We start from the raw sequence: 14,956 nt of genomic DNA, 5'->3' as shown, positions 1-14,956 counted from the left end.
TCTGGGGAAGGAAATCTACTTTCTATAATGCAACTAACCTCAGCTGCCTTAGCTATGGACCAATCCAGATGGCAGACCCCTTTCCACATGGAGAAGCAGCCTTAAGCACAGCAGAAGTTCCCACATGTTCATGTAGTGTAAAAATTACAGCTAGAAAAGCTGTCATGTTTTTTCTAAGGATGTTTCAGTGAATACAAATTGCATATTAGGAAAAGGATGTCTGAATTGTTTCTAAAAGATTAGTTTTACCCTTCAAACCTCTCAGAACGGGCCTTTTGAATAATATAGTCCCCTAAATTTAAACTTACCAACATTTCATACACAAAAAATAAATATATATATATATTCCTTGAACCCAATGACCTCTCAGCTCTGAGTTGGGATTAATTTGTGCACACAATTGAAACACAGAGTCCCTTGTCCTTTCTCCTGTCCAGCAGGTCAAGCTGACCGGCAAGGGGGTTCTCTAACAAAAAGCCCATCCCCCCCCTGCTGGATTTCCTGTTGTTGGTGTTTGTCTGTGGACCACAACACCCCCTGGGATCAGTGATGTTATGATGCAGGTGCATTCTAAATGTTGTGTTGAGCTCATGGTCTATCAATGTGCTGGCAGTGAACATCGGTTAGCGAGATAATCTAAAAACCTGATCAAAAATAAAACACCACACACACGACAGGTCGTTAAGTTATTGTAAAATTATATTAACAAGCAATCTTTCCTCAATTTGAAATAAAAAAATATCAGCAAATAAAGGCAACATAGGACAGATGTGTGTAATGCATAATGTTCACAGGAAAAAAAAAAAATCTCATCACATTAAAAACCTGCGACTAAGTTGATAATGATGCCTACTAGAATGGGTTTAGAAAGCTTTGACTAACTCTGAATAACTGGGGCAATATATGTAGTCAAAGATCGTATCAAAATATTTAAAAAAAAATAAGTTCGGGTTGGGGCGAGAAGGGGCAGGGCCAAGGGGGGCGACCGAGAATACAGGAGGAAAATGTGAACAACCAATATGCAGGAGAGGTTAAAATGGGCAGCTCGTTCATAGCCGTTTCATCATTATGAACCCAAGTGGAAATGACACAGAAGGCTACGGCGATGAAGAGCACAGAGTGTTAAGCACAGACAGGTAAAGAGATACACACCACATATTAAAGCAGGTGTCCACATAGAGAAGAGCAGCACTAGGTAGTATGTTGTACACAGAGTCTCAGCTTTCATGCACTCACTTCGTATGGTGTCCCTTAACAGAATGCAGCAGCGATCGAGCCGTTTTGAATTCAAACAGCGAAGAGCGCCGACTTGCTGTCAAAAATAGTAGAGGGAAAGTGATCAAACAGGATTCGACATGGTCGCCACAGTAAAAGCCTTATTCTTAAGTCTTTTCCCCTTACAGACCGTTTTAAATAGAAGGGTGAGCATTGGGAAAAACAGTAAGGTACATTATTCATAAAGGTGGCCACAGAGTTAAAGGCAAAAATCGGAGTCCTATGTCAGCTGAATTTGGCGACACAGTATGCATGGCGAGAAGTAAAATGACAGGACAAAGACTTTCCAAGCTCACAATGCATATACACACTCTCCAGTGTTTCAAGTGACAAAAGCGGAGACAAATCCTGCACATCTTGCAACACAAAGCAATAATTAAAAAGTACAAGAGGTAAACTTCAACCTTTTTTTTTTCTCTTCGCTCTAGGGTTGAGGGGGCTGAGAGGGTTAAGGGGGCTCTGCAAAGAACATAAACATGTCTTGTATGCATTTTCAGTAGCTGGTTTTTGTCACACTTGGGGTTGTGATAAATGGAGAAAATTGTCCTTCATTTTGAGCGAGGAGCAGTAGTTTGCCAGCCATTTCCGTTTTCCTCCCATCAGCATTCTGGCGTTAGAGTGGAACCAAAATGGCGCCGGTCCCTGATTCGGTGCTGATGTGTTTGGCCGTGTCCTGGAGTGAGTTTAGATCTTCGGAACGATGGCAAATCATTTCAGGTGGTGTGGAGGGGGGAGGGGGGGGTCACACACTCATCGTCATCGTTGGAGAGTACTATAGGGGCACAGAGAAGAGAGAATTAACACACTAAAAAAAACCTGATAAGCTAGAGTACAAATACAGTCACAGACAGTCCAGTGATGGTAGCGGAGGAAGAAAGCATGCTCACGTTCTCGCTCTGAAAGGAGTGGAGGAAGTTTCCACTCAACTCCCCGTCATCCCTCGGGGTCCCAGGAGGATTGCTAATGCCACTTAAATTGTTTGGAGAATTCTGGAAACAAAGAGTGAAAGAAGTTTTTTTTTTTTTTATCCAGCATCAGCCTCTTAATGCAACGACTCTCAGTGTGGTTACAATATTTACCTTGTTCATTCCATCCATATCCCCCGAGCCTAAGAATGAAACAAAAATAAAAATAATTACACTGTTTATATTCTACCATCAGAAATACATTTTTTAAAAGTGGTTCTGCAGTAAATCATTTAAATTGTCTTGAAATAAAGTGCTTCATGACAGAGGACAAACATTTTCTATTAAATCCTTCATTTCTTTACGATGGAATCCAAACATATCTGCAATGTACGAGTAGGTGTTTTGTGGTGTTACCTAGTGACCCATTCATGTGGTGTGGCTCCATCCCAGCCATGGCTCCCAAGGGTCCATCAGAGCCGGGGCCCATCGGGAACTGCAGAGGAAACAAGACAACGTGGACTCACTAACGTGCATGTTTACATAGTTTGTAATTAACTGAGAGCCCTCCATACACCAAGGAGGATTAACAAGTGCAAAGTGAGAATGATATAACTCGGACATTTGTTACAATAATGTGAACACATTTATTACAGCTACTCTGAGGTTCAGGGAAAAGCAAAGCAAAAATCCTCTTTCTGATAATTAAATCTCTAAGAGAGCGACAGAAAGAGCAGCATGCAGTATCAAATAACACACACAGGGAACCTGAAGAAGAAGTGTATTTGTTTTGTTTCTATAGGAATATCATACATGCATACCTGGACATAGAGATAGACTCAGTGGAGCCAGGCTCTGGCATTGAGTATTTTTATTATTTATATAAATAATCAATTCAATGTTTTGTGCCCTTACAAATCAACACAGGTTAATGTTTGTGTTAATCCATCTAAAAGACACTGGATCTTATAGCTATGATTCATCTGTGATAGAGAAACATTAAATCATTCAATGTAAGCAGTTGGGTTCTATGAGACGTTGAGTAAAGTTTGATATGAGAAGTTTTCAGTCATCTTTACGTATATTGTTCTGCCTTAATCCATCAAAGTTTACTAGTTCAGTGTGAGACAACAGAGATGGTTGGTAAGTGTTTTTATATTTCACAATGACGACATACATTTCAGATTAGACTTATTTCTTAAAACTAGGATCTATTCATTTTCCCAGCCGCGTGGATGTAATGATGAAATTTGAAAGAGTTTTGACTAGTTTCAATCAGTCATTAAACATGAGAATCTGTTGTGATGATAGAGAGGCCACGTGCTTTATTAAGTTATACAAGCTTTTTATTAAAACCAGTGGACTGACCCTGATTACATTGACCCCGACTGAGAAGCGGACGTGCGATGTTAAAGGAGATACTAACACTAAGTGCATGATGGGAGTTAACTTACATTATTTCTGTTGCCGGGTCCAGTGTTGATCATGGTGTACAAATTGTCCCCAGAGTTGTTTGAGTCTGAAAAAGGTAAAAGGATAAATATTATTGGCGCTGGAAAGTGCGTGTGAAGGGTAATGAATGACTAAAAGCTTTATTAGGGGGAGGTAATGACCTGCAGGGCTGGGCATGATGGGAGTTCCTGGGGGTCCCCCGCCACCAGAAGCACCCTATAGAGGACACAGAAATACTGCCATGTAAACACCAACTTCAAACTGATTGTGTTTTTTCCCTGTTATAAAATGTATTTGGTGTGAGTCAAATTGAATGCCAGGTTGTTTCCTTACCCCGTATGCACCGGGAGATGGTGATGAGTAAGGCATCTGAAACAAAAAAACACAAAAACCTTAAAGTCCACAAATGGGTGAGTGCAAACCCTTTCTATACCCCAAAATGTCATCATTCATCATTTGATCATCCTAATACCATTATGGCCGACTGTCCAATGGTCTGTGTAGACTGTGACACATAATACTACAATTACATCTCAGACTAGAACCCTGGAAATACATTAGACCGGCTCGGAGAGAAAATCTGCCTGCAATCTGAACCAGCATTTTTCTTGGTGTGTGTGTTTGAGTGAGTTTGTGTGTACTCACAGAGTTGGCGTTGTTAGGATTTGGCCATGGTCGACCAGTTCCTGGGCCCCTAAAAGGTAAGACCAATAGAAATTACAATAGACAATGCATAATTGTTGAAAGGCTTGTAAATAATTAGATTTTCAAATTGAAAAAAGAGCTTACATGTTCACTCCTGGCATACCAGGGCCCATGGTGTTGTGTGGAGGTCTCATCCCTCCACCAAAGTTCTGAGAAGAAAAAAATAACATGGAAAATTATAATAATATAAAATCACAATATTGTGGGTGAAATTTGATTTTAAGTTAACAAGGGGTGCTAATACATTGTCACTGATATTCAGTGTCTTCAACTTTTAAAAATTGAGGCCCTCTATTCTCTAGCAGAAGTGTCATAAGGACCCGTTGTAGGCAGTTGTAATAATTTTCAATGAGTAGAAAAACTTACCTGAGGTCCTGGTCCCATGGGTCCCATGCCTCGAGGGCCGCTCATTCTCTGCATCGGACCCAAGTTAGGATGGCCTGGAGAGGGAGAAGGAAACTTACATTATGCAAGAAGCAGGATAATCATTTATCTAATGCTACAAGTGAAGGCCAAGGTGTACATCAGGGGTGGTCCGAAAGACTCATTTCCCTAGTTGATAAAACAAAATATTAAATCATATTAAATGTTTTCTAAAACATTTAGAAAACAGCTAAAATTGAACACAATTGATTTAAGGTGAGGGGAAGCATATCTTGTGGGCCTACATATAAATATATCAATATATTTAAATGATGAGTAATTCTGGTGCCAACTAGTGAAGATGACAGCATCTAATCGTCTAGTCCACTAATCCCCCACCCACCTAGTCTAAATCAAGTGAATGTGGTGTTGATTCACACCTTGTGGTCGTGTAGGGTCCATGTTGGGTAGCATGGGATGAGGGCCAGGTCCTCCGCCTGGAGGCTGCCAGGGATAAAGCACAAACATCAAATGAAACCTCCGTTTTAAATAATTGAAGTTTCAATGTGTATTCTGAATCCATGGTGTGTGAATAAAGTCTACCTGGTTAGACATCCTGATAGGGGGACCTCTTGGACCTCCAGCAAAACGAGGCGACATGAAGGACTGCAACACAAACATTATGCAATACATTTTCAATAAAGTTGACACATATGTGTATCAAAATGAATTCTGATTACACTAAAGTATCTTTCTATGATTACTGAAAGCAGCATAAAAGCATTTAGCAGAGAGGAATGCCAAAGCGTGAAGCATCAGCGCTGAGAACCAGAGTTCCCTTATGACGCCAAAAACAGAGGGAGAGGGAGCGTTACCTGGCTGTGAGGTCCCATCATATTGTTAGGGGGAGGAGGCTGGGGGTGAGGAGAGCCCTGGGGACCAGGAGGACCCTGTGGCATTGCATGAAATAGAGAGGCAAGGAGGAGGGTGAGAGGGGAGGACAAGACAAAATTAGAAAGGAGAGAAACAGAAGTGACAAAAGAGAGGCAGACAGATGCAGGGTTACTGCAGGGCAGAGGGCAGTGGAAGTGCAAGAAACTAAAGTGGGGGCGCAAACAATGTACAAAAATAAGATCACAGAGCAAGAAGAGCAAGCAAATGACTTAGCATAGATGCGGTGGTGGGGGTGGAAGACACAGACAAACTGGAGGATGTGTGCTCTTTTGCCTGTCAGTCAAGTCATTAAGAAGCCCGCTACATGCAGCATGTTATCAGTGCTAATTTCCCTGAATTAACAGCATCAATTAAGCTCTATGCAATTAGCAGTATAACAACACTAAACACCAGCACTGTGTCGCTAATGTTGCTGATCTCACAGAGAGAGAGAGAGGAGTCTAATTGAGCCTCCTCCAATGGATTCTGATATGGAAAGTATGAGTGTGTGCGTTCATGTATCAATGTAAAAATGTTTTTCCTGATATAACATGATCACATAACCAGTCACGCCTTTGTGGCTTCTAGTACATAATAAGCTGGTGGAGTTAAAGGGAATAGTTTGGTCTAGTGAGGCAGAGCAACATTGCAATATTACGTCTCCTCTTACAGCCAGCCCCACAACAGTTGCCTGCCAAGAGTTCATCCTCATGAGATATTGATTTACAGTAGGTGCTGCACCTTTCGATTTCTCTATTAGGGAAAATGGCTTGGCCACGCCTGCTTGTTTACAGCACTGGAGAGGCCTGAGCAGACAGAACAGCTATGACGTTTACTACAAGTTCCCTGAGCAGAGTGGAGAGAAACCTTATACAAAAGCAGCATAGACACAAAGCGCTATGCAAAAGGAACAAAACCCTGACATCATCTTACAAAGCTGAAGCCTGTAGAAGTGTAGCTAGGATAATAGTTTACTTGTTAATGAAGGACATGTATCACTACTTTGATGTGTGTATTCCTAACAGTTACAGCATTATAGCCTTTGTAGATTTGCTCTGACCTGGAAAAAGCCGGGTGGCATGGGTCCTCCTGGCATTCCCTCACCAGGGGGCATCCCTCCCATCACAGGACTGGGGGCTGCTGCTGCACTCTGAAAGACAAAAAAAAAAACAATACAACCTTTACAAATGCTGCATGTGATACATTGACAATAGACAAAATGTGCACTCAGTACAGGCAAGGAGCCTTAACAGACAGATGTAATATTGTGAGAGAAATACATTTGATCCCCTCATGACTGAGGTTCTCTGCACAGCTGGCCACAGGAGGAGAGCATGTAAGGAATCACATATTATTACAGACAAGATAAGTGAAGTGACAGAACCTGTGCTGGCTGTTGATATGAACGGTTTTATGTACATTTTTAAGACAAGGCTTCACGACCTTTGCAGCTCCAATGGCAAGAAGGGAGGAACTACAGATGACGCTGAGCTGAGCAGGCGTAAACAAGTCGAGCTCTTTGAATATTCTTTGTTCCGATTAAAGTTGAGGCAGTTCGATATAAGCTGTTTGGTTAGCAGATAAAAGACGAACAGGCAAACACAGAATTAAATAGAAAGATGGTCAAAGCCACAGCGAGTCTTTTGGAATGATGCTGCAGCTACACAACTTTGGCCACATATTTGAATTGAATTCCATGGGGACGTGGTGTTAAAGGAAATAAAAACAGTGATCCCTTGCAAAACACTGAAACCCGAACATTTCATTGAAACTGAGAAATATCATAGTTAATTGTAAAATTATATACCCAATTTGAAATTGATGCCAACAAGATGTTTCAAAAAGGTTAAGAAAGTGGAAAAAACATACTTCCCAAAACCCCTTACAAAGAATTGTTTAAAGAAAAGGGGATGCAACAGAGTGATACAAATGACCCTGTCCCCCAACATTATTGAAATATGTAGCTGGCATCAAATTCATAACTGGCATATAATGTCCAAAAACGTGGGCGTTGAATGTGCACGTGCCATGTACAGAGGCTTGAAAGCAGTTGACCTGGGTTCAAATCCGACCTTTTGCTCCATCCCTCTCTCCCCCTGGTTTCTGACTTAGACTATGATATTTCAAGTTTCAACAGTATGTCGCCTTTCTACTAGTTTCAATAAAATGTGCGGTTTCAATGTTATGCAAATAATCACAGTCTTGTTTTATTCACATTGCGCATAACGGTCCAATATTTTTTAAATTGTGAATGCCGTTAAATGTAATTTAATATCCATTCACAAGGCCTGAACTATTTGTTGGTCTCCAGTATGAAAGGGTTCTTAATAGAGGCGTCATAACCCTGCTGATCCAGGATCCAGTAGATCAGATGAATATCAGAGGGATTCACTGAGTCAGAGGCTCTAAAGTGCTGCTCCACAGCAGGAGCTTGCTGGGCCGATTTCCTGCTCAAACCGCAGCCTTAATTCACTAATGTGCCATTTGCTTCGGTCACACACCCCTAATTGACTTGAGTTTTTCTTCGCTGTAGCTGAGGCAATCTGAGACGGGCTAATGTGCTCAGGGCAGAGGGGTTTAGCTTCCAAAGAACAGCTTCACAACAAGAGAGGCTTCTTTAGTGCTATTTGTTAATGTGTATCTCACTCGCATTAAAATGTAGATCTACACAAACAGGCTATGATTACAGCAACAATGGATGTATCAAACTTGCACGCACACTAACACCCCTCATCTCTGTCCTGAGCTCTACCGACATCACTGCTCAATAGCCAACACACCTCTCTGGTATAGACTGCACCTCCCCTAATTATATCTGCACAGGCTGCCACTGCAGGGCCACTGTGAAATACCTCAGAAGGAAGAGAAGTGAGGCCACAGGGAAATGCCACGTCTCATCGGGCCTCATCACCACTGGGACACAGACATCCTGAAATTACTATTTCTTGTCACGACTCACAAGTGAGGCACCTTCATACATGGTCAACATCTGATTCAAACAATACAAACAATACACTGCTGTAAAAGCGAGGCAGCAATGTTCTGGACATGCCAGCTACACCAAAGACCAAATGTGATCTCTGTGTTCTCCCTCCCCCATACTGACCAGGTACTCTCAGCTATCCACCCACTCAAGTAGCAATGGTTGCTCTTGACAACTCTTTGTATAGATATTTTAACTAAGACTCAAAGTTAACAGAATTTACACATTTGAGATGCAAATATAACACTTGTATCCAGATGTAAAATGGGCCTCTGAATTATTATTAATAATAATTATTATTAAACAGCCGTACTGTTTAGTACATGTACACATGTCCAGGGAATCATGACACGTTATCCCACAAAGCTGTATGCAGTAAATGCCAAAGACAATAAAAAAGAAACAGTGTCTATTTAGGTGGTAGTTTGTATTTTTCTCTTACATTAATTGATCACTCACCTTGTTTCTACAGTCAACACCAGAATTTTAGAAAAAAGAAAAACCAGAAAGACCAAAATATGCACCGCTTAGTAAAAGTCTCCGAGTCTCGGCGATAACTATAATCTCACGATACAGTCATTCTGGGATATTGAAGACATAGCACAACACAGTATAGTGAAACATCTCCATATCTGATTAATTGAAGAATATAATTTCCCCCTAAAAAGATAAATGGCTGTTTAGATTTATTTCTTTACTGCAATTTGTCATCAGATTCACCTCTTATTATGTCTCACACTTTAACGTCTTCTAAACAGTGTCACAAAACAATGTCAACACTCCACATCACTCTGAAGAGGTCAAAAACTGTGTGCCAGACTGAGACGCAAAGCGCTCCCAAGCGTGTTATGTGAGATCTTCATCATGTCTCCTTAAAGCCCACAGCTGGACTCTCCCAAACCTCCTGATGCTGCTTTCGGACTAAACTAGCCTCGAGCCTCTCCGCTACAGGAAAAAGGAGGCAGATGTCTCAGTCGTGCCCCGGGCTGTGAGGCTCTTGTCTGGGGCCTTCCTTACAACTCCCCAGGGGACATCCTTTAAGACAGACAAGTATACCCCGCCTTCCCCCAATGAGCACCATGATTCAGCGTGTATGTACAGTATATGTGTGTACTTAAGAGCACAAGAAGAAACCCCAGCCAAACAGATTTTCCCTGAATTCTTGAATCACTGAAGGAGGTTACAGAAGGCCAGAGGGGCTGCGGATGTACTTGTGCTCTCCAAAAACAAAGACAGAGAGAGGGGAGCGAATGGGGGAGGGGGGAGGACAGAAGTAAAGGGGGAAGGAGAAAGAGTATAAAGACAGACACACACAAGCAGTAAGGAGAAAAAAATGTGAGATTTAAAAGAAGATGAAGGAGAGATGACGTGGAGGAGAGGTTTGGTTGTTTGTCTTCAACAGAACAGACCACCCAACTGCCATCTTCAACCCTAGTAGCTCTTAAAAGCCTTAATTCTTCCACTGGAACCAACGCTCAAAAGAAACCAGCCCCGATGTTTAGCTTGTAAATGTTTAACCATCAATCAACATCATAAAACCTGCTCGGGATCCTGACTGGATGCCCCCCGTCCCCTCTCTCTCTCTCTCTGGTTACTTCTAGTAGATCCTTTCCCCCTTCTCATCTCCCTGAGCTCTTCCTCCCCCACCTCTGCACAATATTCCCTCAGCTCCTCCGTCATGGTGGATGCCGGGCATATGCCACATTGCCACTCCCCTTTCCTTTTCCCAATCTGCCGCTTCAGCTCTGTGACAGCCATCAATCAGCCGCTGACGCCATGGTGACGGTGCTCCCTGGGGAGCGATCATCAGGCCCAGCGTGAATACGCCACGGCTTTATGAGCCCTGCTGGCTAACGGAGCAGCACTCACCTTCCCCCACACCTTTGGACAAAGGCTGGGGTCCATGGACCAGTACTGTCCACACACACACACACACACACATTTACACACAGTTGTCTGACCCCCGACATAAACAAAAGATCACAACGAGAACCAACGTCAGAGGGAAGGGCAACCGCAAGATGTCGGAGAGAGCAAACAACACTCAAACTCTCTGATGCTCAACGCTCGAGCAGCACAAAGTCAAGAAGACTGACGTTTGACTGTTCCTTCATTTGTTTAATGTTTTCCATGTTATTGAAAATTATCCCAGTAGAACCACAGGATGCAATATAACAGCTTGTTTTAAGTGTTTAGCCTTTTAATTATAACAATTCATGGGAAACGATGAATGCTAAATTACACTGGAGAACCATTTTTTTCTTAAAACATGGAGCATGTTTAAAGATTACAATAATATGTTATCAACGTTTGGAGACCCTACCCTCCAAAAAGACGACCTGAAATCTGTGATCACTATTTACTCGGAAAGTTAAAATGCCACCAAAATAAGGGATAGCAAGAAATGTGTTTATTGCGAGGGCAGAGCCAAGTTGAAGCCTCTCTCCTGGCTCCCAGGTCATCTGCCAGATCAGGAGGCCTGTTACCCTGACAACACTACCTGCCAACAGCAGGACCAACATCTCCAGTTTAACCCCTTCCTTCGTGATACAATGCTAAACTACCTAAAAAATGAACTGAGTATCAGTCACCCTATGAGGACTCCTTAAATGCCTCTCGTCTGCTGTGCTGAATGGTATCCTTATTTCATATACATCAGCTGCATAATCAGCGTCTAATCTTAGGAAATAAAGGCAGGGGAACCAAATGGATGAGAACAGCTGGGGCCCATGATGAGCAGTTTACATTATATTTTCATTCTTTGATCTTTAAGAGGCTCTTTTTGATGTCCTTTATGAGGTCTGACTCATTGCAAGAAACAAAAGACACAATCTTTAAAATGGCATAATTATCGAGATGCAAAACACCCATTCCATGCAAATGTTGAAGAGTGCATGTAACGTGCTACTGAAGGATTCACTTCTCCGGAACGACATTTCATAGAGATTGGATGGAAAGCTGTTTTCTTGTTTGCTATCCTGAAAATGTCCTGCAGAGAGCCTCTGAAATCTTCCCGAGTTCCTGGCTCAAGACATGCACCTCACAGCGCGAGACTATCCATGTTATATGGGAGGAGGGATCTCAGGAGGCGATGGAGGACTATTTTTGCCTTTGTCTCAATGACGCGTGTAGTTCGACACGTTCACAATATCAACAAAAGAGCAGAGGACAAACTGGGGAACAGGAAACACAATAAAGCAGTTTCATGGAGATTTCACCAGTCGCATGCATACAGTCTATGGTCATGCGCCTGTTGCAGGATATAAGCGTCACCACCTCCTCCCGCCTTCAGTGATTTTGGCTAACTATTTCCTGTTGCTCTCTCATCAGCTCACACCACCTTCAGGCGGGATATTTACTTGGGGTTTGGCAGGAACATTTCCGGGTAAAGTCCGTTTGAACATTAAGGATGTTTGTGTTCACACATGCAGCTCACCCTGAAAAATTTCAGGAAGTTTTCAGGGGTTCTTTTCAAGTGTGAAAGCAGCAAAAGACAGGCTTTACAATTCTTAGGTTCCCCCCCCCATTAGTGTCATATACCTTCATTTAAAATGTAACAGTGAGTACTTGAGCTACCAAACATCTGTTCAGCTCCAGTTCTTTGTTATGAAACAAAATTTGTGAATAATGTGTAAGGAGCTGTACACAGCTTATTGCAGGCTATTTGACTGTCTTCAAGACGGAGCTAGGGAGCAGGAGCATGGCGTGGATGAGGGGGGAGAACCACTCGACAGGTCTGACTCAGGACATGCTGACATCAGCATCATTTTCCCACAAGCCTATGAAGCTTATTGTTGGGTGCATCTTACGGTGCACCACTGAGGCAAGACGACCAATTGTTAATGCAGGAGAAGAAAAAAAAAGCTCATCATTTGGTTAAGATGGTTAACACAGCTATATTTATACAACGGGAAAAGGCAAAAATCTGAAATAAATAGTTTTCAGTTGGATCAAGTTCATTCTTTAAGCTTAGAGGGAATCACAATAGCCTGAAGTATGGCAGCTGAATCACTCTTGAAGGGGCATGTAGAAGATTTTGTCAAGACTTGAGTGTTGACAAACAGAGATTATAGAGACTTTGCCCTGATAGCTCCCACAAATACATTCACACCACCAAGCTGGAGGCATGTTGTTTACACCCCCTCTGAGACTTGATGGCAAAGTTGTTGTCTTGTTTAGCAGGAGACGGAGCAATTTGTGCAACAGTTTCCATGCAAGCACCGCTACTCACATAATCATGGAAGGCTTTCGCTTCGCTGGAGTGGTCACATGTCTCTCTCCTCTCTGGTGCAGCGCAGTACAAGTCCCAGAATACACTGTGGACAAGACAAGTCATGAAGCAAACAAAACCACACAAACAACCTCTGGACATGTTTACGGGGAGGCAAGAGTTTTATTTCTTACCACCACCAGGAATGTAGGAATCCAGGGGGTTCTCCAAGTGTGATGTTTTTCTCCCATCGGATCTGTGAAAGCGGGATTTCGATTATTATCCATGGGTTTCCATCAGATCATTTTCTAAAGAAGCAATACGTCTACGTGCAAATACATGGTCTGAATTTAAAAAAAGGACATTATAGTATGGTTTAACTTTTTTCACAAAATTCCACATACCTCTGATAAAAAGGTCTGTGCAGACTTCTGTGCTCCTATGTGCAACAAATACTCATAGACGTACAGGGCTAACCTGTAAGAAAATAAAAAGGGATTTAAAGGTTTAATTTGATTTACAAATGACTGAACATGAAATTAAACTTTCACACATAATGTTAAATCTTTTGAACGAGCAAACTGAGTGCATGCATGTCGTCGGATACAGGCCCTTTGAACAATGGCTGCCAAACAGCATCTGCCAAAATGAAATGGGGACACGGTTACCAAGCCCAAAACCAGGTTAAGATCCACTACTGTGAAAAAGGTTGCAAGAAAGTGCTAAAGCAGCCAAAACATTTTACGTCGTGATGTGAAACGTAAAAAAAAAAAAAAAAAGACCAACAGCCGAGAGTGTATTAGCTGATTAGCTGAGGTACAGTATCCCGGGGGCAGTGATGGGGCTGAGGGAAATAAAAACGCAGCCAATCCAGAGCGCAACAGAGAAAACAATGTAATGTGTGGCACGGCGATGTTATTGTTTTCTCCTCGCCGAGCTTCCGACTGAATAACTGCGAAAAAATACCAGGCAAACACCGACGAAGCAGGTTCAAATCGCCCTCGAAAAATAGTCGGGGAAGGGTTACAAAAACAGCAATAAGCCAAAGGTAGCAGAGGCACAGCTCAGGGGAGGAATGGCGAGCAGACAAGGCGGTTCATTCAATTCCATTCTCGCTAGGAGGAAATCGCCTCTTGCTAGTCTGTCCAGCGAACAACAGAGAGCAAGAAGGAAAACAACTTACGCGGAAAAAACACACAAAAATAACCGTATCTGAGCTTACTTTTCTCGTGCTTGGCCGTCCGACGGCACCGGGGTGCCTTTGCCTTTGGGGAACATTGTTTTGTGTAGGAGGACGCCCGCCTTCTCTTTCTTTTTCTCTCTATTTCATCTGTCAGATCATCGCGGCCGCGACCCTCTCGCACTCCAACCGCACTCCTCCTCAACCCGACGACTCAACCGAGCCTGGTCCGGAGGGAAGAGGCGGAGCCAGGCCTGACTGATGCTCACGATAACCAATGAGAGAGCGCCATTTCTGTTAAGGTCTTTTTTTTTTTAGTTCGCTGTTGTTTTGACGATGATAGCAGTGTTACATGGAAACGTTTAATTTAATAAATACTTTTTTCTGTTCTTTTTGCGAGCCCTAATTCTTAAATATGCAATTGAATAAAATAATCTGTTAATAAACTTGTTTTTGTTCCTAAAATAACATTATTTTATAAAATAGCCTAAATGAATTACAATAGGCCTATATTAAACATTGTTACCAGGTAACCAGTTATGATAAAAGACTTGAACATGAAAATGTTTTTATCCTTTTGCCAACTGATTTAAGGCTCGGGGTAAAGTTTATATCCCCATTACTCTTTTTTTTATTATTTAGCTACGATTATTGTAATTTTATTTGATACATTCAGTCTTTTTTTTACCCATAAGATAACCCTTTCCCCGTAAGTAGACATTTACATTTTTGGGGGGTTATGGGATCAAAAATCCTATTCGTAGATGTCAGACTTTACAAGTTGTAACCATAGACTGTAAAAAGAACAGTCAGAATGTTACAAAGTGTAATAGGGTTAATAAAGGTCTACATATCGTCCACATAAGAGATCATTGCTGGTTGGGCATGAATGCACTGATATATTTTACTAATTGATTGCATGTTAAATGTTTCTCTGAACAGTTCTAAAT

General features: G+C 42.1%; 1 protein-coding gene across 2 annotated transcripts; it reads right to left on the bottom strand.

Annotated features, from left to right (window-relative positions):
• Positions 1-681: 681 nt before the first annotated feature.
• ssbp3b (single stranded DNA binding protein 3b) lies at positions 682-14,237 on the bottom strand. Of its 2 annotated transcripts, XM_061033267.1 has the most exons (18): positions 14,049-14,237; positions 13,231-13,303; positions 13,021-13,082; positions 12,848-12,932; positions 6,694-6,783; positions 5,576-5,650; positions 5,304-5,366; positions 5,141-5,204; positions 4,704-4,777; positions 4,422-4,486; positions 4,278-4,326; positions 3,966-4,001; positions 3,794-3,848; positions 3,635-3,699; positions 2,598-2,676; positions 2,355-2,383; positions 2,163-2,264; positions 682-2,047 (listed from the first exon to the last, which is right to left on the bottom strand). In XM_061033267.1, the coding sequence occupies exons 1-18, from the start codon at positions 14,102-14,104 to the stop codon at positions 2,018-2,020; spliced, it is 1,152 nt and encodes a 383-aa protein (XP_060889250.1). In that variant the 5' UTR covers positions 14,105-14,237; the 3' UTR covers positions 682-2,017. The 2 variants fall into 2 exon arrangements, with proteins under 2 accessions (XP_060889250.1, XP_060889251.1); XM_061033268.1 differs by lacking the exon at positions 5,576-5,650.
• Positions 14,238-14,956: the final 719 nt, after the last annotated feature.

The sequence above is a fragment of the Labrus mixtus genome, chromosome 3, assembly GCF_963584025.1.
Source record: "Labrus mixtus chromosome 3, fLabMix1.1, whole genome shotgun sequence".
NCBI classification, from domain to species: Eukaryota; Metazoa; Chordata; class Actinopteri; order Labriformes; family Labridae; genus Labrus; species Labrus mixtus.
Note: the sequence above shows the minus strand (reverse complement) of the source record. Positions and strands in the feature narration are given on the sequence as shown.